The sequence below is a fragment of the Halichoerus grypus genome, chromosome 9 (assembly GCF_964656455.1).
Source record: "Halichoerus grypus chromosome 9, mHalGry1.hap1.1, whole genome shotgun sequence".
NCBI lineage: Eukaryota > Metazoa > Chordata > Mammalia > Carnivora > Phocidae > Halichoerus > Halichoerus grypus.
The window spans coordinates 141,642,549-141,663,127 of record NC_135720.1 but is presented as its reverse complement, the minus strand read 5'-3'; the positions used below and the strand labels follow the sequence as shown (position 1 = coordinate 141,663,127).

Below are 20,579 nucleotides of genomic sequence, written 5' to 3'. Positions count from 1 at the left end.
ATCAAAGAAACAAAAACCAACCAACCAAGCTGAAAACCGAGGCTCTTAGACACGGGGTGGAGGGTGAGCAAAACGGGTGACTCGGGTCAAAAGGCACAAATTCCAGTTATAAAATAAATGAGTCCCGGGGGCGCCATGTACAGCATGGTGACTGCAGTTAATGATACTGGATTGCAAATTTACAGTTTTTAAGAGAGTAAATCTTGAAAGTCGTCATCACAAGAAAAAAAACTTTTGTGACTATAGGGACAGATGTGAACTAGACTTACTGTGTGTGTATCATTTTGCGACATACGCCAATATAAATCATGTTGTACACCTGAAGCTGATCTTCTAGGTCAATTCTGCCTCCATTAAGAAAAGCCCACATCCTACATCGGTCCCCTAGGCTCTCTCTTGAAGACCAAGCCCTCCTGTTCACCCTGATGGAGGAAAACCACCTGTCTTCTCGCTTCTGACCAGAGCTGCGCCCATCCACCCTGTCCACGTCGGCCTCAAAGATGATGCTTTACACTGAAGTTTGAGCTCCTGTTCCAACTCTTGGAACTACTTGTGCGTCACAAATAAATTTGATTTTTAAATGTTAGGCACTTCCTGGACCCAATGAGAAAGATTTTTCAGGGGCGCCCATGGTTTAGGAAGACAGAAAACAGCTTCGAAGACAACAGGAGGGAATCTGTGCCCAGGAGAAGAGCCACTTCCTCTTCATTTCCAGAAGTGTCTGCCCTGCCCTGTGGGGCCTGGGGCAGCTCACAGAGCCAGTCTCTCACCTTGCTTGAACCTTCATTCTTCTCTGGAAGTCTTCTGAGGTCTAGTGACCCCTTCTCAGAATACAGATTTTATATAAACACAATTTTAGATAAATACAATTTTATATAAAAAAAAATAGGATATGGAGTATTACAAGGGAAAGTAACTACACTGGAATTCAAGTAGTAAAAATTTTAAAAATTTCTGATTTAGAGGTGGTAGGCACTGCGGCCCCCTTCAAGACACTCCGGGTGGGGTACACCGCTTCGCTCCTGCAGGTGTCCCCCGTCCTCCTAAACCAGGGGTCGATGATTCTCCTCCTGAATTTTCAGTGGCCGGTTTTTAGTTGCACTTTGACTCCTCTCCAACCCCTGACCCATGCTTGACAATTGCTGGCCGATGCCATGTGCAAAGTAGACCCCAAGTGACCGATGTGAAACTTAGGAACAGTAACATTGGAAGGTCAGCCTCCATGATGTAGCCACCTGTGCCCCAAACAAAGCAGAGGTGACTCCTGGATTATTCGGCCCCCAGCCTGGCATCCCTGGGATGGGCTGTGAATTAGCCTCCTTCTTCGTTCCAGGCTTGTACACGGCACAAGCAAGAAAATCATCACTATAATTTAGCTTAATGGGAGGACTCCCAGACCCCTCCCAGCAGCCGTTCTGCTTCTGTCTTGGAATTTTCTGGGAGGCTCGCATCCCGGCGCTCCTCCCCCCGCCATGCTCAGGCCTCCTGCCATCTGGCCAGGCCAGATTACCACAAGCCAATCCTAATTTTAAAATGTAACCAGAGGGGGTGCCTGGACGGCGCAGTCAGTTAAGTGTCCAACTCTTGGTTTCAGCTCAGGTCATGATCTCAGGGTCGTGAGATCGAGCCTCACATCAGTCTCCACGCTCAGCAGGGAGTCTGCTTGAGATTCTCCCTTCCGCTTCCTCTGCCCCTCCTGTTGTCTCTCTAAATCTTTAAAAAAAAGTAACCAGAGAAGGTCAAAATTCCACTTGTAAAATCATTTTATTGGTATAAATATACATATGAATAAAATACCTCAGCCCGTAATGTAAGTGAATATTTGTGAAATGTCTTAAAAAGAGTAGTGTTTTGATTTTTTTACAGGTGTCAAAGTATTCTTTCTTCAAATCATACATTAAAAGCTAATATGCAGACAGAAATTAAAGGCCTTTGAAAATCACTAATATTCATAAAACTTCATTCCAATCAACTATGTACATTGACCCCGGCACATGGTAGCATCAGCCGCGGGCCTCTCTCACTCTGCTCTTCACTGTGCTTACTGATGGTCCTACAAAGGTCACCGACCAAATTTAAATGTACAATTCCACATCAGGAAGGAAGAAGTTCCCCATGGGAGAATGTAAAAACCATAGCCGAGATCTAATATATATAATTTATACAAATTATTTATTAGTGTGCTCTGTTAATATACTTACAATGTGCAATTGCATACATCAAGAACAAATCGCTCTATCGAGTCAAGTGCAGATGTGACAGGGGCACCCACAGGGGAGCCCCCCGGTCAGCCGATGGTATTACTCGTGTGAGTTATGTGTCCGGTCGCTTTGTTCACCTCCCAAAACTCATCTTGCAGGGCAAACTGTAGCTGCCTCAGAGAAAATTCAAGTAGGACGCACGGAGAGTCGCTGGCATTCACTGAAGGCATAGAAGGAATGCTTCAAACTCAAACGCCCAGGGTGGGGAGAAGACCAAACAAGTGTGTTTGGATTCCCCCCCACCCCAAAAACTGGGTCTGTTTGTTTTCAAAAAATCAGTAAAGAAAGAAGGAGAAAGAAAAGAAAAAAGCACCAAGAGAAGAGCGTCAGAAGGAGGAAGAGGTGTCACCCTTGGTCCCTCTCTAATGGCTAACAGAGCACCCTGTGCGGTCTGCATGGGGGACCTTTACACAAAAATAAACTCTTTTTCGGCTTCTTCCCCAGAGTCGCTGGACTTGCTGTCTTGGTGGCCATCTTTACTGGAGGACCACTGCTTCTGTTCTGGATACTCCTGGGCCTGCTGGCCCCAGCTCTTCCTTGAAACTGAAATAGAAAGGGAAGGACGTCATTATAGTCGATGAACAAGGGACAGTCAATGGCCTGACCATTAACGGGGTGAGATGCAGGGGCCCCGAGAGGCGGGAGGGCTCAGGAGGACCTTACGCAGAAACAACTCACCAACTACGTGTAGAGACTCGAGACGAAAATTAAGAACAAACCAACAAAACCAGAAACAAATTAAAACAAGAAAACATACAAACCCCAGTCTAGCAATGATGGTGGAGTAACTGCCCGAACTGAGCCTTTGGCACGTGTCCTGTCGGGCACGCTCCGCTCTCTGATCGCTACTCCTCACAGCTACCCGGGAAGGCAGGTTTTGTAAACTTGGAATCCAGATTTAAACTGGATCCCTCTCTTGGGGAGCCTGGAGGGCTCAGTCAGTTGAGCATCTGACTCTTGGTTTTGGCTCAGGTCATCATCTCAGGGTCCTGAGATCGAGCCCCGAGTCAGGCTCTGTGCTCGGCGCGGAGTCTGCTGGAGATTCTCTCTCTGCCCCTGCGCACGTGCACTCTCTGAAATAAATCCATAAAATCTTAAAAAAAAATAAATAAAAGGAATCTCTCTCTTCAAAGACCCTGTTCTTTACAACTAGAGCAGAGCTTCACTGGGACCATATGCCTCAAGGCTCTTAAGGGTTATTACATATTCCGCACCAAGCCTGTTGTATGCCACCACTTAAGCTAAAAATACCAAACCCCACACTCTGTATGGCTTGAAAGAAGAGAAAAGCTACCTCATCGCTCAAAAGGTCAAACGATCCAACCAGGAACACAGGCCTGGAGAGAGACAGGATTCATCTGCTGCTTCTCATCAGCCTGATGTTAGCATTATGCTAAAAACTCATCTTGCCAGGAACTAGCTATTTAAATGCTTAACCCACTAAAGAGTGTTTTTCAGGAAGTAAAAGCTCCTGAAACCTAACAGTCAAAACACAACATGATGAAGTGCTTCCCTTGCCAATCTGGTTGTCAGAGCCAGATTCTGATCTCTAGACAATAAAAATTTGAATTTCATTAATTATATTAAAATGAAATTAGTGTTCTGAAAAGGATAAGCATTTCAAATTTCATCATAAAAATCAGTAATTTTTTTTTAAAGATTTTATTTATTTGTCAGAGAGAGAGCAAGAAGGAGCACAAGTAGGGGGAGCGGCAGGGAGAGGGAGAAGCAGGCTTCTCACTGAGCAGGGAACTCATGGGGCTCGCTCCCAGGACCCTGGGATCATGACCTGAGCCGAAGGCAGATGCTTAACTGACTGAGCCACCCAGGCGTCCCCCAAATAAGTAATTTTTTAAAAATTTGACCTCTTTTTACCCAACACCTTTGAGCAAATTCTCAGATGGAAAAGTGATGGACAAATATCACAACTGATTTTATTTTTTAGCTTGAATCATGTAAAAAAAAAAAAATAGATGTCCTTTGAAAGTTGTCAACAAATCAGGTTTGGGGGAAAAAGGTAAAATAGGTTTCTATATATAGCTTGTCCTTTATCACAAAATCAATTTGATAGTAACCCACGAAGGGTCCTGTATATTCTCAGCCTCTGCATGTGCTACGAACAGGAGGAGTAGAGCAGATTTGTAATATCTTCATCTCGAAGACACTGCAATAATCTGACCTCAAAATGTAGCATTACTAGGGAAATCTTGCTAGAAAATTCTACTCATTCCCTCTTAAAACCAAAATGAATTGTTCCTGTGTATCAAGTGACTCAGAAACAAATTTCCAACACTCTAGGTTCAAAAAAAGAAATACACATGGTAATACATTGCTTATTTGTCTTCAGAGCAAACTATTTGCTCTAAGTCTTAGTTTCAAAAGCTATTCATCCCTCCCAGCATTTTAGCTTCCTCAAAATCCCAGGCCTAATTCATGTTCTGTGACACCAGAGTACTCTAAAAATGGAGAAATTCGTGCCATCAACAATGTTCATGTCACAGGCAAAAACAGCGAGCACCATGGACCAAGGTCGCTGGGGCGCAGCTAACTGAAACTCAGGGAGATCCCACAAAGGAATTTTCCTGCAGAAAGCAGTGTCCTTCAGTGTCCTTCAATCCACATCCCGGTGACCTGATTCGGAGTCCTCCAGGGCTGGGGGGCGGGGAGGGGTGGGGAGGGAGGTACAGAAGGATACAGCAAACATTAGTAAGTGAACAGGCTGGGTTTTATTTAGGTTGGTGACATAGACCCAGCACCAGTCATGAAGGCACAAATTTTAATTTGTCCAACAAAGTCCCTGAGAGGAATAACATGGTCTTTCTAGAGGCCCAACAAAACAGTCACTAAGGCAGTGACACTATTTAAAATCATTCTCGGGGCGCCGTCGGTTAAGCGTCTGCCTTCGGCTCAGGTCGTGATCCCAGGGTCCTGGGATTGAGCCCCATGTGGGGCTCCCTGCTCAGCGGGGAGTCTGCTTCTCCCTCTGCCCCTCCCCCCGCCCCCACTCATGCTCTCTCTCAACTAAAAAAATCATTGATTAAACTCTACCACTTGTGAATGTGATCATGGCATTGCAGGGAGGCCGGAGAATGGACAGGAGACCAAAGCAGGTGAGATCAGGGAACTGAAATCAGATGAGTAGCCAAAGCGCTGGCTCTCCCAGCCTCCCAACTTCTCATTAGCCCAGAACACTGGTGCAAACAACTTCGTAGGGGGAATGTTCTTTGTCAAGTTTGTTTTCCAGCCCTTAGGCACCACTTATTTGATTACATATAATTAGGATGCTAATTACAATTATATTGAAGTAGGTTTGGTCAAGCTCCCGCTAATGAATAGTCCGAATAAGATCATGTCTGCTTGAAACTTAAAAGTATTTTAAAATATTTATAAAATCCTGGCTTTTTTTTTTTTTTTTTTTTTTTTACTAATTCAGATGGACCTTCTCCTAGGCAGTCTGATGTAATGCTTGACTTTAATGCAGGATAAAAAAGAAAAATCAGATCGTTTTACTCCACTTCTTCAATGCAAGTATCCTTACAGTTAACACGCTGGGGCATCTCTATACGTGGGTCTATACACGTGTTTACTGCCATTCCACGTACCATTAAAATTATAAAAAATACTTGCCTGAGTGAACATTTAATTTATTCAACACAACCACTCCGTGTACACTCACCTCCCATCTACAGTGCCAACGACTGGTGCAGAGAGGCTCAGACATGAAACCTCTCATTCTTGAAGATGATTTGACTTTGCATACATACATATATATATATATATATATATATATATACACACACACACACACACACATATGTATCACACACACACATGCAAATATATATACACATACACACGTGCTAATTTTAAAGCTTCCAAAATGTGCATATAAATTCAGAATTAGAGATGCATTTGAAAATTGGAGCTTTTCTCCATTTTAAGCTCCACGGACATTCATATTTCCCAGGAGGAAAACATGATGACCTTAAAAATAATATTCCGTAGCCGGCCCTGATTTTTTTTTTTTTAATACTTTCTGGTAAGAGCCCAAACTGTGGACCAACTGTTAGATTTCTTTTGGAGAACTCATATAGGAGTAATAGATCACAGATCTGGTGAAAAAATGCAGAACAGAGTACCGGCTTACAGACCACAAACCATAGCCAGGTACTGGCTGGCTTTAGGTTGGATTATGGAAGAAGCAGGTGACATATAAAAGCAATCTCAGAATAAGATGGCCTGCGCCAACAGGATACACCATGATACACACAAAGCCAAAACCAACTATTTTCTTCAAGCAAATAGGACACACTCTAATGAAAACATCACAGCTTATCATTAAACGCAAGACAGGAAAGGACGTGAAATTCAAAAGTGACAGAGACTTCCAGTAAAAGAAAGCATTTTACCTGTCGAGTCAATACTAAAATAGCCACGTAATTAAAACAGTAATCATGGTAAAACTATGCGGCATGCTTTGAGAACGACAGCCTCTGTCTGTTACACGGTTACTTGATTTGGGAAAGTAAGAAAGCTGTTTTAGCATAAACGAAGCTGCTCATAAAAGACTTAAAGGGAGGTACACAGCAAGGTGTCAGAGCGTTGCTCTGCCAGATGCCATTTGTTAACCAGGAACTAACTACTCAGAAAGCAGACTGCTTTGCGGTTCTCAAGGATGAAGACAGGCAAGGGCAGGAGTCGGCACTAACAAAACAAAATTCAAATCTTTGATATAAAATGACTTTAATTGAAGCTTCCGTAAAAATTACTTTTTTGGGGGTTCCTGTCCGCATTTCAAGAAATCGAGGCAGAAAAGCAAATACAAGATGGTCCTGTTGAATTCCATCAAACTTGGACGCAGCCCATCACGGTGAGGACTGTACGCCGACGAGGTCATGGAAAAATCTGCGAGAGGCACGGAATTCCTTGCCTTCCAGCAGCCTCGTTTTACTCTAGCTCAAAGCCTTCCTGCGGGGTCAGTGTGGTCCTGGGGGCGTCTCTGTGTGTGTTGTGGCCTCTCAGAAGCGGGGACACCGCATCGCATCAATGTGCTTTCTTAATAATCAAGTGAGAGAAGTCAACCGATACAACAGTTCAAATGCAAATTTCCAAACTCTAGAAACATCTATGCAACCTTATCAAAAGAGGGAAAACAGAGACAGAGCTTCTGATTCAACACTCTAAAAAGAACTCTGTCTCTCTTCAGAAAACAAATGTGTTCATTTATGTAATTTTTCTATCGCTTGAAGATAACAGATTTTCTTGAAGATATCAGAGAAAAATCTCTTACAGAGAGAAAAGGGACTGTTAAGCATGTGTCTATAAGCAAGTCTACCACACAGGAAGTCCATGTGTGCGCGTGCGTGCGTGTTCCAATAAAACTTTATGTACAAAAACAATGGGTCATAGTGTGTGGCTTTTTTTATTATAGGGTCAGCCACAGGATTCCACAGTACTGTCCGTGGCATCACTGGTATTTATTTATTTTACAAATTTTTAATTGAAGTATAGTTGACATACTACTTTCAGGAAATCCTTTAAAAGTTTCTCTAGGTGGGGCAGGTGCTACTTGCTGGCCCAGACAGAATGTTCGCATGTGACCTATGCTGTGGGTCATGTCCTTAACTCCCTCCGGTCCCAGCGGGTGCCAGCTAGATGATGGCAGGTCACAGCGCATGGCTCATCCAATGGCCAAGAAAGCTGGCTCCAAAGGTTATTGCTTGGGGGGGACCAGGAGATGACTCTGTGCTGTTTTTTGGTTTTTAAGCCTCTGTCAAGGGAAGTCCTCAGACGACCGTCCCCACTTGAGGCGTCGTACGTAACTCAGTGGGTCGTTAAGCTGTAAGGCGGGTCACGAGAGGCATACTGTCAGTAACGAAGTGCTACAGTTTGGGAATGGTTTATCCTTTTGCCATAAAGAAGAGTTATCCCTATAATAAGATCACTCCCACTGACTTGCCATCCGGGTGCTCTCTCAGAAGGCCGTGAAGGCCTGGGGTTAGAGCTAGAATGCCGGGCCACGCGCTTCGTCAGTGGGAGTCCAAAAACACTCACGTGTGAACCCCCGATAGAGTTTTACAGGAAGAAAAGTGCCCTGTTTCATGGGGAAAAGTACTTCCAAGGAATCTCACCTATCAGAATATTTTATATTTTTTTCTTTTATGATACAAAGACTGCCTTTCAAAGATTTTTCAAGGCAAATTTATAAAAAGTGATCAGCCAGCAAGATCATCAGTACTGAGTCACAGAAAAGACATTTCCTCTCCGAATCAGCTATGCTTGCTCTAACATTTCCCACCGGAGATTAAAGCCGATTTGAAATCTGTCTCCTTTTCGTCTCCTGGGACTATCTTCAGCTGCGCAGAACACTGCCGAGTTTACCACAGTGTCAGATGGAAGTCAGGCACCAATGAGCAACTGCTGTAAAGTTGAATAAACTGTTCTCAGAGGTTGAAAAGTTAATTGGTACTTTTTCTGTCTCACTAAAGGGTCATCAAATGTCCAATGAAAGCTCGTGGGCATGGTGTGAGGTCTGCATTTAGTGCTGGCTTTTTATGGATACTTTCCCGAAAGAGTGTAAGGGAAGGTCTGAGACCAATACTCTCGAAAGGTAGAAACTGTGTTACTCTCAGAATCTCTGATCCAATCCCAATTAAAATCTAACAGAAGAGTAGAGAGATCAAGAGAACAGGAAGTATGACCCCAAATAAAAAAAATAAACCTACATGATCGCATAAATTTGAAAGGACAAGTCACCCTACTCCAAAGTAACTTGATCCTCCTCCTAAGAGTTTCTAATTTTAGATTTTTAAGTCCATACTTTTAGCCTCAAAGGGAAGGACCATCCTGTTGCCATTTAGGAAAAAAAACAAAAGGCAGTTGTATGAGTAATCCCTGAGCTGGTTCTGGGATAGAAGTTACTCAATTAAAGTTTGTTTTTGTTAGTGCCAGTCCGTAAGCTTTGGGTCAGTGAGGGATGATAACCGAAGGCTCTAACCATTTGTTGGCTGTGACTTCCTGTGCCCAATTGCATTCACTTCCTCTTCTGCAATGGTGAAGTACAGTTTTGAAGATCTTTTCCCTCCACTGGAAGGCTTGTCACTGTCATGATCTGAATGTCTTTTGTAATAATCTCCTCTTTGCACTACTGAGGAAAAGGGATTCATTTTACCCTTTATATAATTGCAAATACATCACTGTGTTGACATTAATATTAAAGAATGTTAATATGAGAAATTAAATATCAGAGAACCCACCCCACTTAGGATTTAAGGAACCTACAGCGTTGGGCCTGTGCACATACACCATCACCTACAGAATTCAACAGCCAACATTATGGAAATGTGGTGCAAAATGAGGTGAGCTCCGAGTCTGCCCCCAAAGGGTGCTAACAAAAGGCCCCTGTGTTACCACTTTGATTCCAGGATGGATTAAATGAAAATCACATTCACTATGGAATAATCCAGAAGAATCATAGCAATTTACCTGTTTCAGAAATTAGTTGGGCACGCTAGTCCAAAGGGAGGCACAGAACAAGGAAATGAAGTAACCAGCATGAATAATGCACAAGAAAATAGGAATGAGCACATCAGGAACATGTTCTAAAGAAAAAGTCAGGGCTCACGAGTGGCTATCGTTCCTGGACCAGCAGAGCCGGTGAGCCGATAAAATAAACTGAAGTCGGACTCTTATCACCTTGGGCGTTTACACACTCTTCTCAGATCGCATGTATATTTTCAGTCCAAATTCAGTACCAAGTGACACCACCAGAATGATCTCTGTGGTTAATTTATTGTGGATTCCAGGGGAAAACTCTCCAGTCCCAAACTAGAAAGATGGGGGCATGCATCATCATCAGTGTTTGCTCTCAAGGGGGAGTGAGCAAAGGCATCAAACATCTACCCCAGAGCTCTGACATGTCTGAGGAGCAAATAGGTTCCTCAGGAAAGAACACGGGACTTTTCCAAAGCAGCTAAGGGCATGCTAGCATTCACCTACTTTAACTAGAGAGGCTCCATGGTACCCATTCTTAGCTCAGGAGGCTGGTGGGTTACTCGAGGCCCTGTTTTAATCGTACGGGCATCGAGAACACATCGCTTTTCCTAAACGTGGAGCAATTTTCAAAACTTCCTTACAAGTAAGGATGTAAAGTCGGCAGTTGTAGAAAGAAGGGAAAACGAGGGTAGGAGGGGGGCGGGGCTGGTAGGGACGCTCGCTGGCCCGTCGGCCTGACTGGGCACCACCAAAGGTTCTGCCCTCTACACGAAGCCTTCCAAGGGCTGTGGTTGTAACACCAAACCCTGTGTTTCTTCATTCCGTGTAAACTGACTATAGGCACCAGCTACCTTTTACGGCTTTAGCTGCTCTGTTTGACATGAGTGTTTTATCAGCTTCGGTCAAAACCCTACCTTCTTTTATTTATAGCCAATAGGTGAGTGAAGCTTGTACCCACCAAATGAATCTGCAGAATGGAGAGGAGAAAGCAGGCAGTGTTATTTTTATTTTTAAAAAAATTATTATTTTTCTCCCAAGTCATAAAGATAGTACTCAGAAATACTTTCTATGAACTTCGACAGGAGACTACCATTGATAAAAGAAAACAGGCCAGTGGAGGAAGCTGTCAGAGCCTGAAAGGTCAAGGAATTATCTAAAGCATCAGACATCTAAAATAAAACAAAGCAGCCCCAAACCATAATGAGAGCCATCTGGTCATGGGTAATGACTCGTGTGGCTCTGGAATTTCTTTATAGGTGGGGGTTTAGAGATGGCAATTATATTACTCTTTATGAAGGATAGAACCCAAAAGTCAATAGCGTATTTAACAGAGTGAGGGAAGTGTGGGGGGAGAGGAACGGTGGGTTGCTGAAGCCAACCCAAACATGCCTCACCTCCCCAGATCACTCTTGATCTGATTCTGGGAGATGGCACCCAAGTCCCAGGATTACCTTGCTCTGCTCCTACCCCAGCAAATCAGAAGCAGCCAACTGGCTACAATGATTCCCTGAAAGCATCCTTGCCCGTGCCACACTTGTGAGAACAAGGAATGCTTGGCCTCATGATCGAGCAAGCAGAAGGAGCTACCAGGTCTCTCAGGCCTGCGGGGGCTGCTCGTGATCATTTACAGCAAGGGGAAGCTTTTCTGGGAAATAATGGGACCTAGAGGCCTATAAGGAGCCCCAGACGAGGCACAAAGTATTTAAGGCACTCCTTACCTGCTGGGATCCAGTGCAGGAGCACCTAGTGATTACAAACAGGTTAAACCTTGGGTTGGGGTGTCCGGTACGTTTTCACTCTTTGTGTATGCTCCTTCATTAAGATCCAATGTCATCAATAACGTTGAATCAAGTTTCTGAATGAGGAAACTGCTCTGGTTCCAAAAGTTTAGTCCAAGGGATGTTGACTTAAATGCTAAGATATTAGTTGAGTCCAAGCTTAATTCCTTTCTCTTGAAACGGCTCTCCTTGGAGAAAGCGAACGTAGAGGAAACATTGCTTACCTTCCTGGGAAAATGTCCTGGGACTGGGCTGGGGGCTACTCTGGCCGTCTCTCTCCTTGTCCGATGGAACTTTCTTCAGGACAGGCGGAAGAAGAGCCACTTTAGAGGAGCCAGGGCTGGATGGAGAGTCTGGGATATCCTCTAGGGAGACACAAACGCGTGAATCCAACACTCCCACAAACTGGATTCCGAAAACATAAGCCAGGCTAATCTTAAAATATGAATGGCCGATAATTTTTTAAAAGCGTCATAGAATTTCTCTGGCCAAAACATAGCTTTCGTGTTCCTGCAGGTAACATCTACGAACAGTAGGGGGGAAATAATTAAAATTTATGAAAGGTTAAAAATCTCTAAAAATCACAGATGTGAATTTATCTTGCAGACACAGAATTTCAATGAGCTGGTATTTGAAAATTACACTCTAAGTGAACTCAATGTTCCTTCAGCCTCAAACACAGAGGCTGTTGGATATTTCTCAAATATGTGATATTTATAACCTCCTGCCTCTACCTGCTGCCAAATCCAGTGAAGTGGTCACGAAATACATACAAACATATACATGTAGGAACGTGGGTGCACGTACCTATACACAGACTGAGACCACTAAGAATAACTTGGAATCATGGACTTTAAGAACTAGAAGGAGTTTGGTGATTACTGCACAAATGAAGAGATTAATAGATGACCTGCTGAAGGAAAATGATGACAAAACTGCTAGGATTAGAACTCTAGTCTCTTAATCCTAAAGGCTGTGCTGTTTCATTCGAACTGAAAGGATTTCCTGAATTGTGCTCCTTCCTCTGCTCTGTGGCCGGCAAGGTTATTTGAACTTGGCATGTGTGCACGCGTGTGTGCGTGTGTGTGTGTGTGTGTACAGAGAGGACAATTTTCGGTCAGGTTCTCCTCAGCCTTCTCCTTCCAATTCAACTCTCCTACGCGCTTCACTGTATGAACAGGGTATGAAAGAGCTCTCCCTGCCCCAACAATCTCTCAGAGCTGCGGAGAGGAAACAAAGGATGGATTTGAAAGTGCCTGCGGAATTCGCAAGCGCTATAAAAACAAACATAAGTCTCGATACACCAATTGCTAAGAAACAAATGAACACATTTAACAAATAAATTGAAAACAGAAGCTCCTTGTGAAAGAATATTGGAAATCCAGCTAATTTGACATTCAGACTTCCCAAATGAGGAGCCAAAATACTCTACAAAATAGGTCCATTTTGTAAGAGCCGTTCCCTTCCTGCAGACTAGAGCTACACCTTGCTGACGAAAATACCAGCCTGCTTTTGAGTAGTCATTTAAAACAATTCTTTTAATTACTACTATTTTTTTGCCTTCACTCTCCGCACTCTTTCTATTATGAAGAGATTCTGTGTGCACCAAGAAATATTCTGTGTTTCCCATCATAACAAACTTCGTTCTGTAAAAAGGTTTGAGCAGAATTAGGAAGTTCTAAGTGATCTGCTTTAAGGGTCAGCTGCCTGAGGTGACCCCAGGGTCCCCCTGTGGCTGTGCTTTGGAGACTGGGCATTGGGTTTCTTGAGGGACGAATGGGCTGTGGAGACCAGCGAACATTAACCAGCTGGTTGCTTGGTGAACAAAAGACACATTTGAGGGAAAATGGGAAGACCCACAGTGGAATGAGTTTGGGCGTGTGCAACGCCGCCTTTTTTTCTCATTCCACCCAATCCTCTGCGTGTGGATGAATGACTACGATGAGCTGCGTGTCTTACTTTCTATTTCTAGTACGCATGCCCACAGGGACGAGGCCGGTGGGAGCGGTCACCCTGCAGCTGGGGGGGTCCTAGTGTCTGGCTTCTGCTCACCAGCTGTGGGACTTGTCAAACTGAGTGTCTCTGGGCCTCACATTCCGCATCTGTGGTGGGGACATTCGGAGTTTATCCACGCAAAGCACTTAGGACAGTGCCTGGCACAGAGTGAAGTGTTAAGATTAGCAGTGATGATGGTGATGAGCATAATCCGACTATATATCTCTACCCTTACTTGCCTAATTATTATGGGGAAATAAAGTGAAGAGGTGATATGGGGTTCATTACATTATCCATTCTGCTTTTGTATATGTTTAAAAATTCTTATAATAGACCATTGGGGGAAAAAAGGAAAAAAGAAAAAAAAAAAAAAAGGCCTGAGAGGGAAGGGCAGTTGCAGGAGAAAAAAAGGCAGAGTCTAATCCATTCCTAATATTTTTAAGTTTCTTCTCTCAGTAGATTTTCTATACAAGAGTCAGCAAATGTCTTCTGGAAAGGGCCAAACCGTAAATATCTCAGGTTTTGCAGGCCAAACGGCTCTGTCATGACTCAGCTCTGCGATGTTAGCGCAAAAACAACTGGAGACAATGTGGATACGGATGGCCTGGCCACGTGCCGCCAACATTTCATTTACAGAAACAGGCCCATAGTTGGCCAAGCCCTGTTCTAAACCCTAAATATTTCACAGACTATGGGGCAAAAAGAGAAGAACTTGTGCTCTCCCTATTTGTGGCCCCCCGTCCTTAACGCGCGGCCTTCCGAAGGATCTGTAGACCCCGGAGACAGTTCTCAGAAGGCTCAGTGAAGCCCTGCAAATGGGCCAACACAACACACGGCTGTCTTCTCATTTGGCCCTCTAACCTGTGGCCTGAATGCAGGGACAGTCTCTGAGTCCCTGGGCCGCGGTGTTGAATAAAGAAACTCCTCAGGGGCACCTGGGTGGCTCAATCAGTTAAGCGTCTGCCTTTGGCTCAGGTCATGATCCCAGGGTCCTGGGATCGAGTTCTGCATTAGGCTCCCTGCTCAGTGGGGAGCCTGCTTCTCCCTCTGCCTGCGCTCCCCCTGCTTGTGCTCTCTGTCAAATAAATAAAATCTTAAAAAAAAAGAAACTCCTCAGTCTTTGTCCCTGTCGAAACTGTTGGCAGGTTTCTCTGAGCCCTCCTGCAGACCCCCTGTGCCCACGTTCACCAGCAGCCCCCGGAACCATGGATGGAGTCGCGATCCAGCTAGCCCCGGATGCCGCCTGACGGGGGGTGGGGTGGGGGGGTCACCTCCTGCCCAGCAGAACCCTTACCAGGCCGTGAGGCAGTTCTCGGTTTCTGCGGGACGGTGGGCCGCGCTGCCAGGCTGGGTTTGGGGGACTGCAGGAGGGGCTTCGGGCTGGTCGGTGTGCTGGAGGAGCCCCGCGACCTGGAGCCCGCATCCACTTTGGGCTCCGCTTTGGCATTCTTTTCGGGTGTTCCCAAACCGAAGCGGCTCTCCGCAACACCTGGGTGCAGTTTAGGCACTGCAATGAAAATGGGGACAAAGAGCACACTTTACTTTAAAACTCAAAGGTGAAAGAAATGAACCATTCGAAGCTGGGAGAGATCTGGTACAAGCCGCCATAACCATTTCTTGTCCTTTCTCATCAGAGGTGTTTCAGAACTGAAGCACGCCGTTGCTCTAGCATGCCTGTAGGATCAAAACACGCTGGTGGAAGACTACACTTCTTTGTGGGAAAGCAGTGAACTCGGTGGTGCGCTTCTGATCACTCCTGACTACTCCACAGAGGACAAGCGTCAAGTTCAAGCGTGTCCGTGTCCATGCTAGCGGACGGAGAGCACGCAGGGCCGAATGCACTGGAAGCACTCAGGTCTTTATCAGACGTGGCACGAGGTGCAGGCACAGGTAAAACCAGCTGTAGGCGCCTCGTTTCTGGATAATCAGCAGCAGGTAGGGGTCTGGCTGTGGGTCCCCAGCGAGGAGAGCTACGCTGACGTCCATAACCTCCCACGTAGCGAGAACCGTGAGAATGGCTTCAGGTTCAATGTCCCACCCCTGCTGGTTAAACATGAGCCACGTTCCATCCCTTACTGCATGAAGATACTCAAGCTCAACACGGGACTTTCAAAGAGCAAAGTGAGGTTTCTGACACGCAATTTGTAAGTTACTCTTCGGTTCCCCTCAAACATGTCTTATTCTTTTACTACACCCGAAAAGTCAGAGGGACGAAGGATAGTGGATATTCATGCTGAAAGGAAAGAACATTCCTTCATCTCAAACAAACGGGTCACCTTCCACCTACCATGTGCGGCTGATTTTGAACATCGGCCATGACCCCACCTCCCCCCACTCCTCAGATGCCCACAGTTTGGGAGTTCTTCTCAAAGACATTTCTTCCCTTCGGGGAATTGGCAAAGGTGCCCTGTCCAGGTACACGGCTACTGGGGTGGGAGACACGGCCCAGGTGGAGCTGCGGCAGGTGGAGGGGCGTGGCCATCCAGGTGAAAGCTGACAACACATGACACAGAGGCCCATCTCCCTTCCCATCCTAATTTTTCTTCTGTCAATCATGTGTGACTCCTGGAACCAGACGGGAAGTGCTTCTCCTTAGGGGGTGATGGTCTTACCTGCCCCACATCCGTCCAGCCGTTCTGTGCCGCCCAAGGCCAGGCTGGAGGAATCCTGAGAGATGGCCTCATTCCCGAGCTTCTGAAAAATTCAAGCACACAGCCCCGGGAAAGTGCACATTTATTTAAAATGTAAGAAAAAGAACAAAGCAGAACATAAATGACAACAAATAATGGCCTCTTTACTGCTCTCACACTGTGTCCCACCTCTCTGTCTCCCTGAGCCTCCTCCTGGAACAAAGCTCCAGCAAGCAGGTCTGTTCTGTGTTCACAGTCAGGGCTCTGGGGTCCAGAGTGTGGCCAGTTCCTCTGCTTCCCCCAGGTGACAGGTGCGTGGGCTCAGGGGAAGCCGGGGGCTCAGGGACAGTTCCTGTTTCCTGTGGGGTTTTTCTGTGGAATACCTATACGGCTCGGCAGCCCGATGCTCCAAGCAGCAGGGACACGGACACTCTGAGTTGATGGGACCCTCCCTCCAAGTTGAGCTCCCCAATCAAATTTTAAAAGCAGTGGAAACCTTTTCAACTTCCATGTACAAGAAAGGTAAAAAGGGGCCTATAACGGACAGGGCCTTCCCTGCCACTGAGGCAGAACCACAGGACAAAGAGTCTTGTTTAGGAGGTCATGGATGAACACGCCAGAATTAATTTAAAAAACCCAAAAGTGGGCGCCTGGGTGGTTCACTCGGTTAAGCATCTGCCTTCGGCTCAGGTCATGATCCCAGGGTCCTGGGATCGAGCCCCGCATCGGGCTCCCTGCTCAGCAGGAAGCCTGCTTCTCCCTCTCTGTCTGCCCCGCCCCCCCTCGTACTTTCTCGCAAAAAGAAAAAAGAAAAAAGAAAATCAAAAAGAAAAGATGCCAAAGCTTCAAGCGAAGGGGTTTGTAACAGCAGATGGGGGCGAGGTTAGACGTGGTTGTCTTGGGTAAGGAGTGGTAACCCGTGAAGCCAGGACTCTGGCTCTTCCTTGCAGTGCAGAAAGCCTACCTAAGAGCGAGGCATTTAGATACAAAAGGCGCCTGAAACGAAACATCTAGGGTTTGCTTAATACGCCCTAAGCATCCTGTGGACAAAGACGATCCGCATCTACCTCCCGTCCCAAACCACAAAGCAGCTGGGCAGGGAGACCGGGGCCTGACCTTCAGCCTGTCGCAGCCCACGCTCTGGCAAACCTGAAAAGCACGTAGCTGCTGCCGCTTCCCAGCTCCCCACTATTCGTGACGCTGTAGGAGGGGTTACCTGAAACTCGGGTAGGATCTGACTCATCTACGGCATTTACCAGCCGGCCACGGCCACACTGGCCCGGAGCGCCGGCTCCCCCGCACGGCCCCGGGCACGGTAGCAGGTGCGCCGGCCTCTCAGCACGACCAGGGAAGCTCCACTGGGGGAGGCCGCTGTGCAGGCGTCTGAGAAGGAACGTGCACGCAGGTTCCGCGGCCAGAATGCGCACACTGTTTGGTGTCCCCAAGGAAGAGGGATCCCAAGGAAAGGGCGTCCCGCGCCAGGGCCGCAGGTGAGCCCTCGAGCCCACTGGGAGGATGGGCGCGAAGTCCCCGCCTGGACCGGCAGGGGGCGCCCGAGCCCTGGACCAGAGCCGTCAGAGGCGGGGCCTAGCCGGCGCCCCGCCCAGCACCTCCGGGCCTCCGGAAGGCGGGGCCGGGTGTCCCTGCGTTCAGACACAGGTAAGGAGGTGGCCCACTTGCACGTGGCCAGGACGAGGCTGCGGCGAGCAAGACGCCAGCGCCCAAGGGGAAGGGGGCCCCGGCTTTCGGGCGTGAGCGCCGGGCTGGCCCCCAGAGCCAACGCCCGCTCACACTGCGCACCCCCCGCGCCTCGCTTGCCTGCGTTTCAAGTACAGTCGGAGGAGGTGTGTTTTCTCCTCCTTCCGGGCTTTCTCAGGCAGTTAGCGGGTATCAGACACGCCCGGGCGCAATACGGATGAAACACTGTAACGTCTCTGAGCGCAGGCAGCTGACGAGGTGGCCCCCCAAGAAAGGATGGGGCTCTACGCATTCGGCACTTGTTACTCGCCTTTGTTAATAAACGAGAAGCGCCACGTCTTCACTTTCACGGTCCTTTTCCTTTAAATACATGTATTAAATGTGAATAGTGTAAAGAAAATTATTCAAGAGTGAAGACACCATAGATTTTACCAATAGTATACTGACCAGTGCGGCTTATGCTGCTAACTTTGTAAAGAATATAGTCATTTTAGGGGAAAATACTCTTATACTAATTTTGGGGGGGGGTGTTTTTTTCTTGAGAGAGAGAGCTCATGAGGGAGGGGAGGGGCCGTAGGGGCAGAGAGAGAATCTCAAGCAGGCTCCCCAAGGGCAGCGCAGAGCCCGACAGGGGGCTCGATCCCACAGCCCTGAGATCAGGACCTGAGCCAAAATCAAGAGTCAGACGTTTAACCGACTGAGCCACCCAGGTGTCCCTTCTTATACATACTAAGTTTTGAAAACCTTTCCTATTTTTTATTATTCTGATAGAACACTGCTGACCGGTTTGAATTTTCAATACAGGCATACCTCATTTTATCGCACTTTGCAGATGCTGCTTTTGTTTTTACAAGTTGAGGGTTTGTGACATCACTGCGCTGAGCAAGTCTGTCAGCACCATTGTTCCCACAGCATTTGCTCACTTCATGTCCCTGTGGCACATTTTGGTAACTCTTACAATATTTCAAACTCTTTCATTATTGTTCTATTTGTTACAGTGATCTGTGATCAGTGATGTTACTATCGTAATGGTTTTGGGTGCCATGAACCCTGCCCATATAAGGCAGTGAACTTCATTGATAAATGTGGTTCATGTTCTCACTGCTCCACCAACCAGCCGTCCCTCCCCCCACCCCGCCACCCCGCCACCCCCCATCTCTCTCCCTCTTCTCACATCTCCTTATGCCCTGAGACACAACAATATTGAAATGGGGCCAGGTAATAACCCTACAATGGCCTCTAAGTGTTCAAGTGAAGGATGAGTTACACGTCTCCCTTTAAATCAAAAGCTAAAATGATTAAGCTTCGTGAGGAAGTCATGCAGAAAGCTGAGAAAGGCTGAAAGCCAGGTCTCTTGGGCCAAACAGTTACCCAAGCTGTGAATGCAAAGGGGAAGTTCTTGAAGGAAATGAGAAGTGTTATTCCAGTGAACATATGAATGATAAGAAAGTGAAACAGCCTTATTGCGGATATGGAGACAGTCTGAGTGTCCTGGACAGAAGATCAAACCAGCCACAGCATTTCCTTAGGCCAAAGCCTCATCCAGAACAAGGCCCTAACTCTTCAATTCCATGAAGGCTGAGGGAGGTGAGGAAGCTGCAGAAGTTTGAACCTAGTGGAGGGGGGGGGTCATGAGGTTAAAGAAGCTTCAGAAGAGAAAAATGCAAGATGAAGCAGCAGGTGCTAATGGAGAAGCTTTAAAAAGTTCTCCAGAAGATCTAGCTGAGAGAATGAATGAAGGTGGCTACACTAGAAAACAGATTATCAGTGTAGATGAACAGCCTTCCTTTGGAAGAAGATGCCATCTAGGACTTTCACAGCTAGAGAGGAGAAGTCAATGCCTGCCTTCAAAGCTTCAAAGGACAGGCTGACTCTTTTAGGGGCTAATGCAGCCGCCGATTTGAAGTTGAAGCCAATGCTCAGTCCCCATTCCAAAAATCCGAGGGTCCTTAAGAATAATGCTAGATCTACTCTGCCTGTGCCCTATAAATGGATGACCAAAAAAGCCTGGATGACAGCACATCTGTTCATAACATGCTTTACTGAATATTTTAGGTCCACTATTGAGACCTACTGCTCAGAATACAAGATTCCTTTCAAAACATTACTGCTCATTGACAACGCACCTGGTCACCCAAGAGCGCACTGTGGTTTGTTTTCACGCCTACTGACACAACATCCATTCCACAGCCCATGGATCAAGGAGTCATTTCAACTTTCGAGTCTTACTATGTAAGAAATACATTTTGTAGGGCTAATGCTGCCATAGTACTTCTTCTGATGAATCTGGGAAAGGCAACTGAAAACCTTCTGGAAAGGATTCGACATTCTAAATGCCATTCAGAACATTCCTGATTCGTGGGAAGAGGTCAAAACATCAACATGAGCAGACTCTGGAAGAAGTTGACTCCAACCCTCATGGAGGACTTGGAGGGGTTCAAGACTCCAGTGGAGGAAGTCCCTGCAGACGTGGTGGAAACAGCAAGAGGGCTAGAAGGGGAGCCTGAAGAGGGGACTGCATTGCTGCCCTCTCATGATCAAACCTGAACGAAGGAGGAGGGGCTTCTTACAGATGAGCAGATGAGCGAAGCAAGTGGTTTCCTGAGATGGAATCTACTCCTGGGGGGGAAGATGGAGTGAAGATTATCAGAATGACAACAGAGGATTTAGATTATGACAGAAACTTAGTTGATAAAGCAGCAGCAGGGTTGACAGGATTCACT

General features: G+C 46.4%; 1 protein-coding gene across 10 annotated transcripts in view; it reads right to left on the bottom strand.

The window, feature by feature from the left end:
- Nucleotides 1-1,745: 1,745 nt before the first annotated feature.
- The window catches only part of CARMIL1 (capping protein regulator and myosin 1 linker 1), a 307,843-nt gene continuing 289,009 nt past the window's right edge, over nucleotides 1,746-20,579 (bottom strand). For 3 of the 10 annotated variants that reach the window (XM_078055757.1, XM_036112216.2, XM_078055764.1), the window contains 5 exons: nucleotides 16,141-16,222; nucleotides 14,823-15,035; nucleotides 11,758-11,898; nucleotides 9,259-9,408; nucleotides 1,746-2,804 (listed from right to left, as the gene is read on the bottom strand). In XM_078055757.1, the coding sequence (XP_077911883.1) occupies nucleotides 2,668-2,804; nucleotides 9,259-9,408; nucleotides 11,758-11,898; nucleotides 14,823-15,035; nucleotides 16,141-16,222 (723 nt within the window). In that variant the 3' untranslated portion in view covers nucleotides 1,746-2,667. Of the gene's footprint in view, nucleotides 2,805-9,258; nucleotides 9,409-9,746; nucleotides 9,772-11,757; nucleotides 11,899-14,822; nucleotides 15,036-16,140; nucleotides 16,223-20,579 lie in introns of those variants that run through there. The other 7 variants (XM_078055760.1, XM_036112219.2, XM_078055759.1 and 4 more) reach the window with 6 other exon arrangements.